General features: G+C 35.0%; 1 protein-coding gene across 1 annotated transcript; it reads left to right on the forward strand.

The window, feature by feature from the left end:
* Window positions 1-229: 229 nt before the first annotated feature.
* LOC132564025 (uncharacterized) lies at window positions 230-10,130 on the forward strand. The gene is made up of 6 exons (XM_060228778.1): window positions 230-234; window positions 5,525-5,984; window positions 6,739-6,922; window positions 7,629-8,022; window positions 8,963-9,159; window positions 9,814-10,130. Exons 1-6 carry the CDS (start codon window positions 230-232, stop codon window positions 10,128-10,130), a joined length of 1,557 nt encoding a protein of 518 aa, XP_060084761.1.
* The last annotated feature ends 3,789 nt before the right edge of the window (window positions 10,131-13,919 follow it).

Genomic DNA, 13,919 nt, shown 5'->3' on the forward strand with positions numbered 1-13,919 from the left:
AGGGGAAGAGCAGTAGGCCTACATTGTAATATATTTTAAATAAGTGATTTTATAGTTGTTTATACAGCCTGCAAAGTCACAGATAAAGTGAACCACAGGCCTACATGTCACAGTTACTGGGAAACTATGGCTGATGACGAATATATCAACTCCTTTAAATAAGTCCTTATTATCTCATCTTACCAGTGAAGCCCTACTGATCTGATTGAGAGGGGAAGGAGGAATGAACATGGCGTAAGTAACTAGGACTTATTTTAAACTAAGAGCTAATTTTCATCAATCTGCTTAGAAGGAAAAATTAATTTAATCGTCATATTTCCTATCTTTTAAACACTTATCTATATCGAATTTGACTTTCCTGATATTACTGACAAGGCATCTTCCTTATAAATATCAGACTGACAGAATTTTGTACCAGGAACATTTCGCAATAGCCAGGCTTCACATTTCCCCCCTAAGTTTTCATTAGTGAAACCTGTTTAGCAAACCTAGCAAATGGGAATTTAGGTACTTTACAGTTTGAGATCCGAACGTCCATTGCCATTGATGGAAATTAATAAAATAACTGTAGTAGAATTTTCTAATTTTTGGATTTATTGAATCGCTCACAAATTCATTTGAATGTATGTTGTTTTAATAATAATCGCGTCTAGTTTTCAACTTCATGCTTAGCTATCCTTGTCAGGAGTATAAGTGCGGTACTTGATAGTTAAAGCTTAAACAGGGATAAGAAGGATTTTCAACAATGTCCTATCATTTTTTTATTTGCATACATTCAAAGATTTTCCTATCAAATCGGTGAGTAATGTTCTTATATTCCCAATGGAGTTATATAAAAAAATATATAATGTTTACTTTGATATTGGCTTTCCAACATATCATTATCTAAGTAGGGAACACTTTCATCCGTGTCATCTTCTGCCTCCTGAATTGAATCTATGCCGTTTTAGGATATCAAAACATCTGTGTACAAAACTGAATTTTTTATTTGACCTCGTTTGATCTGCCGAAATGATAGGATAACATATTACAGACGAATATTATCTTTCTCGGTGATATCTCCGTGGCACAGATAACGCCATATGAGGTGCCCCGTTATTCGGAGGTCAGACAGCTTTTGGCCGCCAATTTTCGTAACCAGGTGATCAGAACTGAGTTGCTGTTCCAATGCTGCTGTTTCTTCGATACAACAAAGACTGATATTAAACATTAAGCTTATATACATATTGAAATAACATTCTATTTAATTAAGAAGGAAAATGCAAAGCAATTTTAGATTGCCCATGGCGGCTTCTATCTCTCGTGGATTCCAATTACTAATAGTTTTGACATTTTGCAGGGCTTGCTAGAATTTATTGCTCAGGATAGGGGGCTATGTTTGAAGTTTAAACCGGACTTTCGCCTCTGTTTCATAAAATGAAAGCTTACATTTTTATTGCCTACAATTTCACAAAGAACAGCTATTTTAGAGAGATAAAGTTAACAATGTTAGCGTTAGGGCTTGTGATTTTATTTCCTGGAACGTTTACCCACGTAACTTCAGGCGAAAATAACTAGGTATAAAGATTAAAGTGTACCGACTGGAGTCTCGCTCTGTTCAACGGTCACTTCCTAAATCACGCAGGCATCACGCAGGCATCACGCATGCTTTTAAACATGGCTACGTTTTTGTCACCTTTACCAAAAAATTAATTACGAAATACATAAGTACAATCATAGGAATGACTTACTCATAATTCTATTTTAATATCAGTTTCCTGTATATAGTTTTTATGTACATGTATATCCGATGGGAGTATATCAGGTCACACACGCCCATCTGCGCATCTATACAACTTCCATGGTCAAGGTGGGACGTCCACATAAAAAAATGGAATATTTACATTCTGTGTTGCATTTGTTTTAATATCATTATTTTTTTAGTATACGGGACTATATACTACTTATTACAGTGATTCATTCGGTGAAGGAATAAATCTAGATGTCTCCCGAAGGAATAAATCTAGATGTCTCCCGATGGAATAAATCTAGATGTCTCTCAATTAAACAAAACTGGCCGCCGGTCACTTTCGATATATAGATATATCCGAAGTTGTTGCCTTCAAGTAAGAGGCCTTCAGAAAGTAAAAGTAATTTAAAAAAGGTTTGCCATCATAACAGAACAAATTTATTGTCAAACATGTAATTTTGCCACAAAATCATTATTATCGTCCTAACAAACTTGATTATCAAGTTTTTCAACATCGTCTGGAACAAGAGACGACGATCTGACAGTTCAAATATACAAATGCAAATTCCGTTTGTAACAAAATGTCGTCATTTACTGACAGGAGCGACTTTATATCATTTTAATTCTGAATATCACATCAATCAATTCTACGACAGGAAAGGAAAACGTAAATATGTCCCAATGAAGCACGAGACACATCGTTCGCGAAATCTGACTGAGAGCCGAGTCACTTTACAATGAAATGTCAATACGCATTAAACTGGGTTTGTTTTTTTCAAACGAACGGAAATAATAACATAAAGTCATTATTCAAATTTTGCGAGAATTTACTATTTCGTACTAATGAATAAGTTAAATACGTTTTTATACTATTTCGTAAGATTGTTTTCTGTAATGACGTCAGGTACTACAGTACAGTGTAAGGACTGCACTCAAATGCGGTCTTGCTGACGTCATTATTTCATAAAGCGGGGACTATAGACAACGTACTTCTGGGCCCGTTTTCATGAAACAGTTCTCATGCTCAAGCATTAATTTTGTGCTCAAATCTTATGGTTTATTTTTTAAAGGTAAAATTTGATAAATAAGGTTGATTTTGCCAAAGATTAAAAACAATTTGAAAGGACTTCAAGTCAAAGTTATATTCAATGTTTATATTTGACATTTGTATTATTTTATATGATTTAGGTGAATTATAAAAAAAATTTGCTTGAACACAAAATCTATGCTTGAGCATGAGAATGGTTTCATGAATACGGGCCCTGGTTTTTGTGTTGATTTTATAGATGATTGAGAACGGAAATATAAAAAATACTCTGTTACCAGATTGGTTACACAGTTGATATGGTAGAATATTTACAGTTTTCTAATAGCGCCATTTTATTTATTTTCCAGTTTGATTGACTTTATGTAAATAGTTTCACCATCTAGTAACAATTTATTGTTTTAATGCGTGGATCCAGAGAGCGTACCGGATTTGTAGACATTGTCTATACATCGAAAAATTACATCTTTTTTGTAAGAAACTACAGTCTTGATCATTGAAAAAAATTACTTATTAAGCACATCGTTACACTATTCTGTATTACAAAACACAATCATATAAAATATTCAGTATTCGCGGTTGTTCACCGAGTTATCATGATATGCTCACTTTCCACATGTAAACTAAATTTCATTAAAAACATACACAAGAGCAAAGAAATTTTTCAAGTGGAAAACGAATTCAAAACACAATAGCGTCAAAATGCTTAAAGAACAACAAGAAAATACCAACATGGCAACATAATCATAATTCAAACTCATTTCCAAAGGGTAAGATATAAACGTAAGATTTATACGGAGACTCCTGACAAAGTAGGAGAATAAGACCAGGTGTTCCGGAAGGGAAAGTGTCTGTTTCTTCTTCGATGACACCTTTCATTTAAACTTTGGTCAGTTCAAGTATGTGATGTCACGTTCTCAAATGAAAACAAGGCTTTCAGCAACGGGACCTGTTATTTGAATGAAGCATGGCACGTTTCGTTTGACATACTCCTTCTCGTATGCCAAAACAATCTTTGTGGTCGCGTAGACAGTGCTTCCATGAGCGGATGGTACAACTGTTAATTTTTGAAGAGGGTATTTTCGAACCTGATACCTCTTTGACATCAGAATGAATTGGTTGATCGTTGCAATCGCTGAGGCTGGTTTCACATTATGTGAAGATACGGAGATGAAATTCATTTCGTAATATCTTTTGCTTTAACCTGAGTTCCTTCCAGATAATCCATTACCAGAACGGAATGTATGACACGATGTCGTCTTAGGGCGATCGTTTATTTTCATCAACACTTGATATTTTTTTCCTTTCAGGGTATTGAAAATCGTAATCGTAGGTAGATAGGAATAGAACCCAAACATGCCAAAATTAACAGAAGCACCTTCTTTGTCCAATTGTAAATAATATCGATCAGAAGAAACTAAACTACTAGAGGCATAAGCTATTGGTCATTCAACACTGTTGTGTAAAAGTGAAAGCACGATTCTTAAACCATAGGACGATGCATCACATGAAAGGATTGGCTACATAATTCATCGAGTCATCATCTTATTCAAATTGATTTTATGCTTGGCTTAAATCAGGCTTTCTCAATTCCGAACCTTCTCCAAGTATATCCGTGTGTAATATAAAGCTCCTTTCTTTGTGGTATTGAATAAATGTCAAATCTCAACATCAGTCTTCGTTCACAGTGACCTTTTGGTCTCCAAACAAGCATTTTTTTCCATAAGTTTTGTCAATGGGTACGATTGAACTAGCCTAATCACCAAGTTCAGTTAGTTCGATAGTGCCGCCATGAACTTACCGATCAAGTTCTTCTAGATGTTTGCTGTGATTAAAAGCGACAGGATGCGCCTTAAAATAGCGCAGAGCTTCATCTGATTCACATGTATTTTCGCTTTGTTACTCTAACAAGCCTTCATCAAACACCTCAGATTGTTCATTCAGAATATCACTCAACACGTAAGCCCTTTCTGATGTGACCATGGTTACAGCTTGGAATCCAGACAAGATAGACGTGGTTAGTTATTCTTATATACCAGAACTACTCACAAGTTGTCCTTGTCTCCGAATTTTCAACGCTCATTGACCTGCAACTCCAAAATTGTGTAAGTTTGCAATCTCCAGATTAACCAGTGTGTCATTCAAATTACATGTAGTTGATTATGTATGGATTCCTTTCTTTGCATTGTACAGGATAGATGGTCTAATCATTGTAGAATTACTCATTGAATTCACTTAACCCTGATATCGGCTATGACCTTGCCTATGACCTTGATTGCGACCACAGTTGTGAGAGCGACCTCGACCTTGCAAGTTGTCGTAAACTTGTTTTGACCTTCAGGGTGTGTTTCCTTCCTCGAGATTATACGGAGTGTTTGGGCGTGTTCTGGGCTTAGTTTGATGTAGACAAATAGAAGAATTGGTATTCCAGAGGATTCCATACTACGAGTTAGCTTAGATGACGATTCTATTGTATTTGATATGTTTCTAAATTGATCAAGTTCATGACTGTTCTCAGGTAATTTAGTACGAATTTTGGAAGGATATTCTGTCAGCACAAGATTTCTAGCGGAATTGACATACTGTTTCCTCTTGTCTCAATTGGGTAATAAACCGATAGCCTCACTTTTGTTTCATCGTACGAAAACACTACCGTTAGTAGTGCAAGTTTCCTTTTGGTAATTATCCCGCTATGTTCGATGATATTTGTAATTATACTAACAATGAATCCTTAAAACTAACTTTTTTAGAAGTCATCGGCTAGATCGGCTGGTAACGCTATTGGCGCTCTTTGTGTCAACAACCACCGCCACCTATTGCTATCCCGGCATGCCATGCTTCCCATCCAATGAAGAACAAGTGCAATATACTGTAAGAGTGAATGGCCATGCAGTTTTTCCATATCAACCAGAATATGACGCAATGGTCATCATGCAGAATGTTAGGGTAACGAAATTCCCTCACTTAATCGCCACTCCGGCCTCCACTGAGGAAGTTCAGGAGGCGGTCAAGTTTGCCCGGAAGTTCAATCTGCATATGACCGTAATTTCCTCAGGACATGACTACTCCGGAAGATCAACAGGAGACGGAAGCTTCCAGATTAGTTTGAGAAACATATCTGATATCGATGTTAATTTGTCATCTACACGACATCTTGATGGCGAAGTTACTATCGGGAGTGGAGCGCCCTGGCTAAGCGTGTACGAAAAAGTAAGTCAACTACCATCAATATATACTTTCATCAAAAATCCTTTTGTTCTATATCACTTGAATTGGCTTCTCCCTTTAACTTAACAACCCTTATTCCTATGTTGTGTTTTGCCTTGCTTAACAACTCTTGGTCGGAGACTGTGAATCTACAAACCGCGTTTTGAACTGGAATACTCTCGAAACATAATAATTAGAAAGGTTTTGCTTCGTTAATATATTTCGATATATTTTACATAAAAAGTGTTCCTTAGAATACTCTTTGTTCGTTTTGAATCCTTTGTCCCCTAGGACGGTGTTTGATAAATTATTACTGGCAATTGATGTACAAGTGCGTAAGTTTTTATCTTACCACACAATACTTATATAAACTTCCGCGTTCTCTGTTAATGCCAGCACGACAATCTGATATTTCTACTCATGATCTATTTTTGAAATCAGGTGTAATAGTATAAGGTAAATAGGATTCTTCATTGATCGAACTTTAGGAGTGTTATGAACAAACAATAAAACTGGTGTATGCCGTTTTAAGTTTCTTTCGTTACACTTGATTTGTGATCCTGTAGGCCGAGTATGCAAACTATATAGTTAAAAACTTAAAGTGTAAAGTCTTACAAATGTTTTGTACATATTTAATACACAAGGTGAGAAGATGAGGTCAGGAAGTCTTATCCTTCAAACAGAGGTTTTTTCATACTTTCGTGTTTCTAAGCCGGAAGTATACAAAGTTATATAACGCATGTTTCTTCATCAACAGCTCACTCAATACGACCGTGTTATTGTGGGCGGAAGTGCACACACTGTCGCAATGGGAGGATATACACATGGTGGCGGACACAGTCCAATGTCCCGGATGTTTGGACTGGCTGTGGATAATCTGCTCGAGGTAGAAATTGTTTTAGCTGATGGTTCGATAGCCATTGCCTCGGCAGATGGTACAGGTAAAATTTATTTTATAAATCGATCTACATTACACGGCAGGAATACAGGTTCCCCTTCCCCGTTTCTATTAAAATTCTGCCAGAAACTAGATCTGTCATGGATAGTCTCAGACATGTGCAATAACCAATATCGACTCCTTCTTTTCCTTCTCTTTCCCTTTTATCTTCCTCACGCCTTCTTTTCTGTTGTTGTTTTCTTTTCCTCTCTCCTCCTTCCAAAAGGACTTTCATCAAGCTGATGCTTTTAGCTATCATAATATGATATCGTTCGTATTGACCGTTGGAAAAACAGTCCCAAACTGTAAATGTTCCTGTTATATATTTTCTCGTCATACAATAGAAGCTTCTGGTAAACCATGCTTCTATGCAAAGTGAAGCGGTTATACATCACCTACAAGCCTGCTCTTTATATGTTTAATAAATGTATGTATGTAGGTATGAGAGATAATGACATGAAAATACTATAAGGTATTAAAAAAGACCAAACTGCTACTTCTTTACAAAAAAATAACAGTATAGTCTCACTAGAAAGGAATCACGCTTATACGATACCATGAGTAACTGTTATTAAAATATGAGAATAATCCCTTGTTATTTATTATTTGGACTAAGATTCATTTTTATGTAGGAAAAATACATACGAATGGTAAATAAACAGCATTTATCGTCTCTTTTATTTTACATAATACTGACATCTTCTCGACAGAAATCACAGGAACAGATGGTGTAGTAAATCGTACATCAGACTCGGATCTCTTCTGGGCTTTACGTGGTGGAGGGGGAGGCACGTATGGCATATCAACCAAGTTCACATTCAAAATACACAGGGCTGCGAGAGGAGTGGTTAACCTCGACATAGCCTATCCTATGATACTTGAAAATGGAACTTCTGTCGCTGACCAAGTACTGCAAAAAATGTCCGAGATTATCCTCTCTGCTCCACAACAATGGGGAGGATATTTCATGATCAACGGATATCCAGATGGAAAAACACATGGAAATATTGAACTATTCGCTAACCATTACGGAACATGGGACATGGCGTCAAGAAAGTATATGGATGAGCTTGTAAACTTCCAACGGGATTGGCAGAAGCGTGCGTACGTAGCGAAAATAAATTTAGAGGCTTATATTGTTCCTGCAATTTTCGAGAATGGATGAAATCTTTAAAAAGAAGTTACATGTACCATGAAATTCTTTTATAAAGAAACACGTCCATATTTATTTAACTTTAGGGTAAATCCGTATAAATTTAAGCAATTGTAAAATTATAGTTTAAGTTAAAGCTTACACAGAAATCAGGATTGAGAACCAATTGAAATACACAATGATGGACTTTTTGGAACATGGTGAAAACATGGTAAAAAGCTAAAGAAATATTACATAAGGTAGAGTAGGGCTGAGAGGAAGGAAGCCAAGATGGAGGACAAGGTCAGGCGCCAAAGCCAGGAAAAGCAGGGTACCGAGATAAACTTTAGTTTGGAAACGAAATGGGAATGCAAATTAAAGAACTATTATATGGAACCACGGTATTAAACAACTAGATCAGGCAGCTAGACCTAATTAGGAAACCAAGGACGTAACGATGCGAAGAAATAAACCAAGGATTTTGGGAAGGAAACCGTCATAATGTAGTGGAATAAATATATATTACACCCCTGTAAGGAAGAGTTACCCTAACAGGGAAAATGGCGAGTTGGGTCATTGACATAATTCGTTGTTCGATCTTAAGTTACCAGTTTCCATCTGCCTGTTAAAAAATATCCAAAGCATTCAAACCGAAGGAAAGTCGGTTTACTGACTAAATGAAAAACAGTTGTAATGCCTTCATAGTAGGTATTTATTACAAAATCACATCCTAATTTCGTAGTAGTATTACAGTAATAGCGAGTAATATTGTGGACCGGAAGTTCCAACCGGCTTATGTAAATTAGTTTCATACCAACTTCTAGTTTGACGCTTCATTTCATTGTTTTGGTGTTCTTGTGTTTCAGTTTGGATTTTATTGTTTCTCTAAAACATGAAACATCTTGATTGCAGAATTTATAGGAACTATACCCGTTTCATAGATTACGAACGAACGGCAATAGACGCCAAGTACTACAGGACTTACATCTCAAACATTCTGATGAACAACCAGAGTTTCACGCCTGAGTGGAGGAAAGCCATGATCGAAAATGCATTTTCGTTTCCGTTACAAAAGTCTTCGATTTCTGCAACTGGAACATGGGTCGGAGGTAGATATTCACTGTTTACTTACACCACAGTTTTTTAATCCACGGAATAGGGCCTGTGGAGCTTTTATTTAACATAATGTGACAAATCCCAAATTTTGAAAAGAGATTTCAATCTGATTATTCGTTGATTAAATTTTATGTTTTAAGCAATTATAAATGAAACAAATATTTGATCCTAAAATCTATTGACATCATTAAAACATAAAACAAAACAAAACTAAAAAAACAAAAAAACAAAAAAAAAAAAGAAAAAACTTTAACCTTGACTACCTATAATTTAAAATGGACGACATGGGTTGGATTTTCTTATTGAATGGAAGGGAAAATGCCATTCAGTACTCTAGACATTCAACCACTCCAATGATAATGTACAATTTTATTAAACGGGTAATCGTGAAGATCTATAGAGAAAAAAAATGGAAAAATAATATCAAAAGACAAAAGGCATGTTTCGCTGACAACGTATGAGTATGAAAGGCCATTGCTAACATCAAACAACTAACAATCACCAATACAAAACAGAAACATGTAAAAATCCGGCAGTACGATTCATAATCCCATTATTGATCATTTTCCATCTCAATGACAAGTTTACAGGTACATAAAAGTACATAAACATGATAAAGGCGATAACTTTTCAACTGTTTCTTTCAGGAAAGGTTCATGAAGTGGGAACTGCTGATACGTCGGTTCATCCAGGTTTCCGGGAAAGCTACATGTCACTTACTTCTGGAATTAGCTGGTCTGGATATGGTGACCATGAACATGAATTTGTGGCAGAAGGTCAAAAGGTCAGAGAAAAGCTGAGACCATTTGGTTTCGGAAGTTACCGAAACGAGGGCTCTGCTGATTCACCTTCGTGGAAAGATGACTTCTGGGGAAGTAATTATGACCGTCTTCTTGTTATCAAACGTAGATACGACCCAGACAACGTGTTCTCGTGTGCTGACTGCGTTGGACGAGATCTATAATGTTGGCATTTGCACCAAATGAATGACATAATAGTATTGTCATGGAAAGTGAAATAATAAAAATGGAATGAACGTTCTCAAAAACGGAAGATTTGATCGGACTATGACGGTGATTGTTGGACGTATCAGTGTGAATCTATAATGAAATTTACAATGTATTTTCTTACTAATATTATCAAAGATTCAGACATCATTGAAACGTTTTGATTTTATTTAGTTCCGTAGCGTTTAATTACATTTGTAATTATGAAACGTGATGAATCAAAACAAAGCAACGTTGACGTTTTCAAGTCCTTTATATTTTTATTTAAAATGGCGTCTTCAAATCTCCTTATAGCGAGAAATATTACCCATCCGCGATCCTAGCATCAGCACGTATTGATCGATGTCTTAACTCCATCTCTATCATAGTTGGCAGCTTTCCAGTTAAAACCAAACTGTAATCACTCAAGTTAAAGAAGATTCTGGTTCACCAGCGTGATTCCTGTAGGAGTCCATCCGAGGCTCAGAACCTCATATAATGGCGAAGTTAGCTCTAACCTCTAGACAATTATAGTTGAACTAAAGGAAACATCAAGAACGTTTAGTACGGCAGGTCATCTAATGTAAGAAAGTAAGACACGACATATTTTGACTCCTTCAAGTCTCAGATTATCAAAACAATTGGCGACAATGAATACAAGGAATAAAACCTTGTCAGTTTTATCGCTTCCACGAAAAACATTATCCCACAGCTTCGAGCTTTTAGAAAAAAAACTGCAAAAATTTGAACCATTGAAGAACGAAAAGTATATTCAATCGTCTTTCTAGTCCACCAGTGGAAAACTATTTAATGCGAAAATCATTCATGTAAAGCAACAGGATACTAAAATTACTTACATTCAGTTTCCAAAGACCATGCAACAGGAATAAATGTTCAAGTCAATGGACTTGATCCCAAAAATATTCAAATCACCTGAGAAATCATATTTTGGGATTCAAATCTCATAGTTTATCATAGGCTTTAATTTGGATAGACAATACTCACGAACTAAGTAAAATTGCCAAGGATAAAAGTTAAATTAATTCTGCAGATTTGTGGTTCAGATGTTTAGAAGAATCAACGAAAATGAAACTACCACGAAAATGATTCTACAATGTATTTCATTTTCACCTCTTTGAAATTCTACTCTGGTGTTGACGGAACGAGTATTTACAAGATGGGCATTACCATTCCCCTCAAAACAAGAAACAAGGCAGGAAACTATGTATACGTTTTATTTATTAAAACATAAAAATAGCAAATACATTTACAATATTTTCATATATGAAGATATTAAAAGATATATTCCATCCATCTGTCACTTAGGTGTTCAAACCGCCAAATGGTAAAAATCGAAAAGTTGCAGTTTACATATATTTTTCAATTCATTCATTTATTTATTCATTGTCATTTCTTATTTCCGTTGTTCACAATATACGACAGTTTAGTTAATGTACCAATTGTATAGTGGGAAATGGCACTTGAGTTGTTTTGTACAATATATTCTACGTTGGGAAATGTTAACAAACTTGTTGGAGAGGGAGGAAATTTAAACATAAAAAATACATTGGGTAACTGATCAAATCACTCTTATTCATGGCATCGTTTGTTATAAAGGGAAATGTTAACAAATCTGTTGGAGAGGGAGGAAATTTAAACATAAAAAATACATTGGGTAACTGATCAAATCACTCTTATTAATGGCATCGTTTGTTATAAAGGGATGTCTGATTAAGTACTAATTACTAACACATTTCCATATCGTAAGGTACCTATTGTCTAGTTACTGCTTGATCGACTTTCATCATCGATCAAAAATATTATTTGATCTACTAGTTACTGTGAATGACCGAGATTTCGTGAATACTTAATTTCGAGAAGTTACCTCTTCAGACATTTTCACGAACCCTGATCTAGAAAGGAAAAGCTATTAGAGACATGGACTCTGCATGGCTTCCTTATCGATAACCAAATCAACATAGATGGAGTTATTTTTGTACAAGTGATCGAAAGGATTTGAATTCGAGTTTGACTCCTTTCGAGTATTAACGCGAAAATAATTCAACACGAAATTTGAGTGATTTACAGTAATTTTTACCATATATATGGAAGGGTATGAAAAACAACTGAGATATGAATATATTTGTCCATATAAATATATATAGATTTATTACGTGTGCGTCTTTGAGGAATATTGGGAGCAATTCGGAGTACATTGTGTTTCGTGATTATGATACAAAGCATGTTAGAATATAAGATAACCATAGCGCGTCTTTAATATGAAAAATCAATACATATAGATAAATGGGGCATTATCACACAAAAACAAAATATAAGTACAAACTAGACCAAGATACAAATTTGTTTCTGCTTATAAATAACATTTGTACGAAAATGGAAATTAAAAACAGTAAAAATAGAAAATTTATAGTCGTAAACACAAAACTTAATGTCAATTCCCGACGTATTCATCCAAGTTGATTTGCATATATCTCTCGATAATTTGTGTTTGAAAAAGCCTCAATGAAAATTATAAACGAAAGTATAAAAAAAGCTTGTACTTCTAAATTATGGAGATATTCTGCGTTTAGTTTGTTACTACATTATGTCATTTTAACTATTTCCCTAAAATAAAAAAAAAACTGCAGTTATTTAAACGAGACGGGAAGCGGCAGCATTGAGGTGATGAGGTAATGATCACCATTATCCTCGATGAAAAAATGATTTCAACAAGTGATCCATGAGCTTTAACTGTCATCTAGGCCGATATCTGATAAACTGGTAACAGCAGTAGTAGCAAAATATCATGAACAAAGAGATGATATGGACTACACCTTAGTGTTAACACAAACGTTAAAAGCAAGACACTAAAAAAAGTCCATTAAAATGATATCATGAACAAAGAGATGATCTGGATTACACCTTAATGTTAACACAAACGTTGAAATTTAGACACTAAAAAGTCCATTAAAATGACATCATGAACAAAAAGATGTTCCGCATTACACCTTTATGTTAACAAAAACGTTGAAATTTAGACACTTAAAAAGTCCATTAAAATGACATAATGAACAAAAAGATGTTCTGCATTACACTTTTATTTTAACACAAGTGTTGAAATCAAGAAATTTGTCGAAGAGAGTAAAAAGGAATTACACAGAATTCCAGAGATCATCAAAGAACATCGATTTAAAAAAATTGAATATCAGAGCAATTGTTATCAGTAATATCTTGCATTAATGGACGCACATCCTCAATACAAAGTAATACTGAAACATGTACTGAAACAGAATGACGGAAGAAAAAAAACTCCGAACAAACCAAAATTAAAAAAAAAAAAAATTAACAGGACACATTTAAGCCACATAGTCATATAAACAATCAGGTGTACTAATGGCAAAAATATCAATATTGAGGATTTCTATATGTACCAGCAAGTATTAGTTTCCAGAGCAACGGAATCCTTAACCATAAATTTAACCTCACATTATTAATCTGATCAGAATATGAAGTTAACATTAAACTACAAGAACATAATTAAAGTGTTTGTACAAGTAAAAGCATAAAACTTATTTCGTTTTTTAATACTTGGGTTCACCCTTACTCATACCCCAACTCCCCAACCTCAACACTCATACAATGGAAAAGCCGTATGTGTATATGTTATGATGTATAAAAACACTTTTCCTCGTTTGTCCATAAAAATTCAAACCTGCCTTCAATATCATATATCTGTCACTGGTTTCGGTACTCTGTTATTCAAAGCA

The sequence above is a fragment of the Ylistrum balloti genome, unplaced genomic scaffold (assembly GCF_031769215.1).
Source record: "Ylistrum balloti isolate Yb309-2 unplaced genomic scaffold, AGI_CSIRO_Ybal_v1 Utg371984, whole genome shotgun sequence".
In the NCBI taxonomy this organism is placed as follows: domain Eukaryota; kingdom Metazoa; phylum Mollusca; class Bivalvia; order Pectinida; family Pectinidae; genus Ylistrum; species Ylistrum balloti.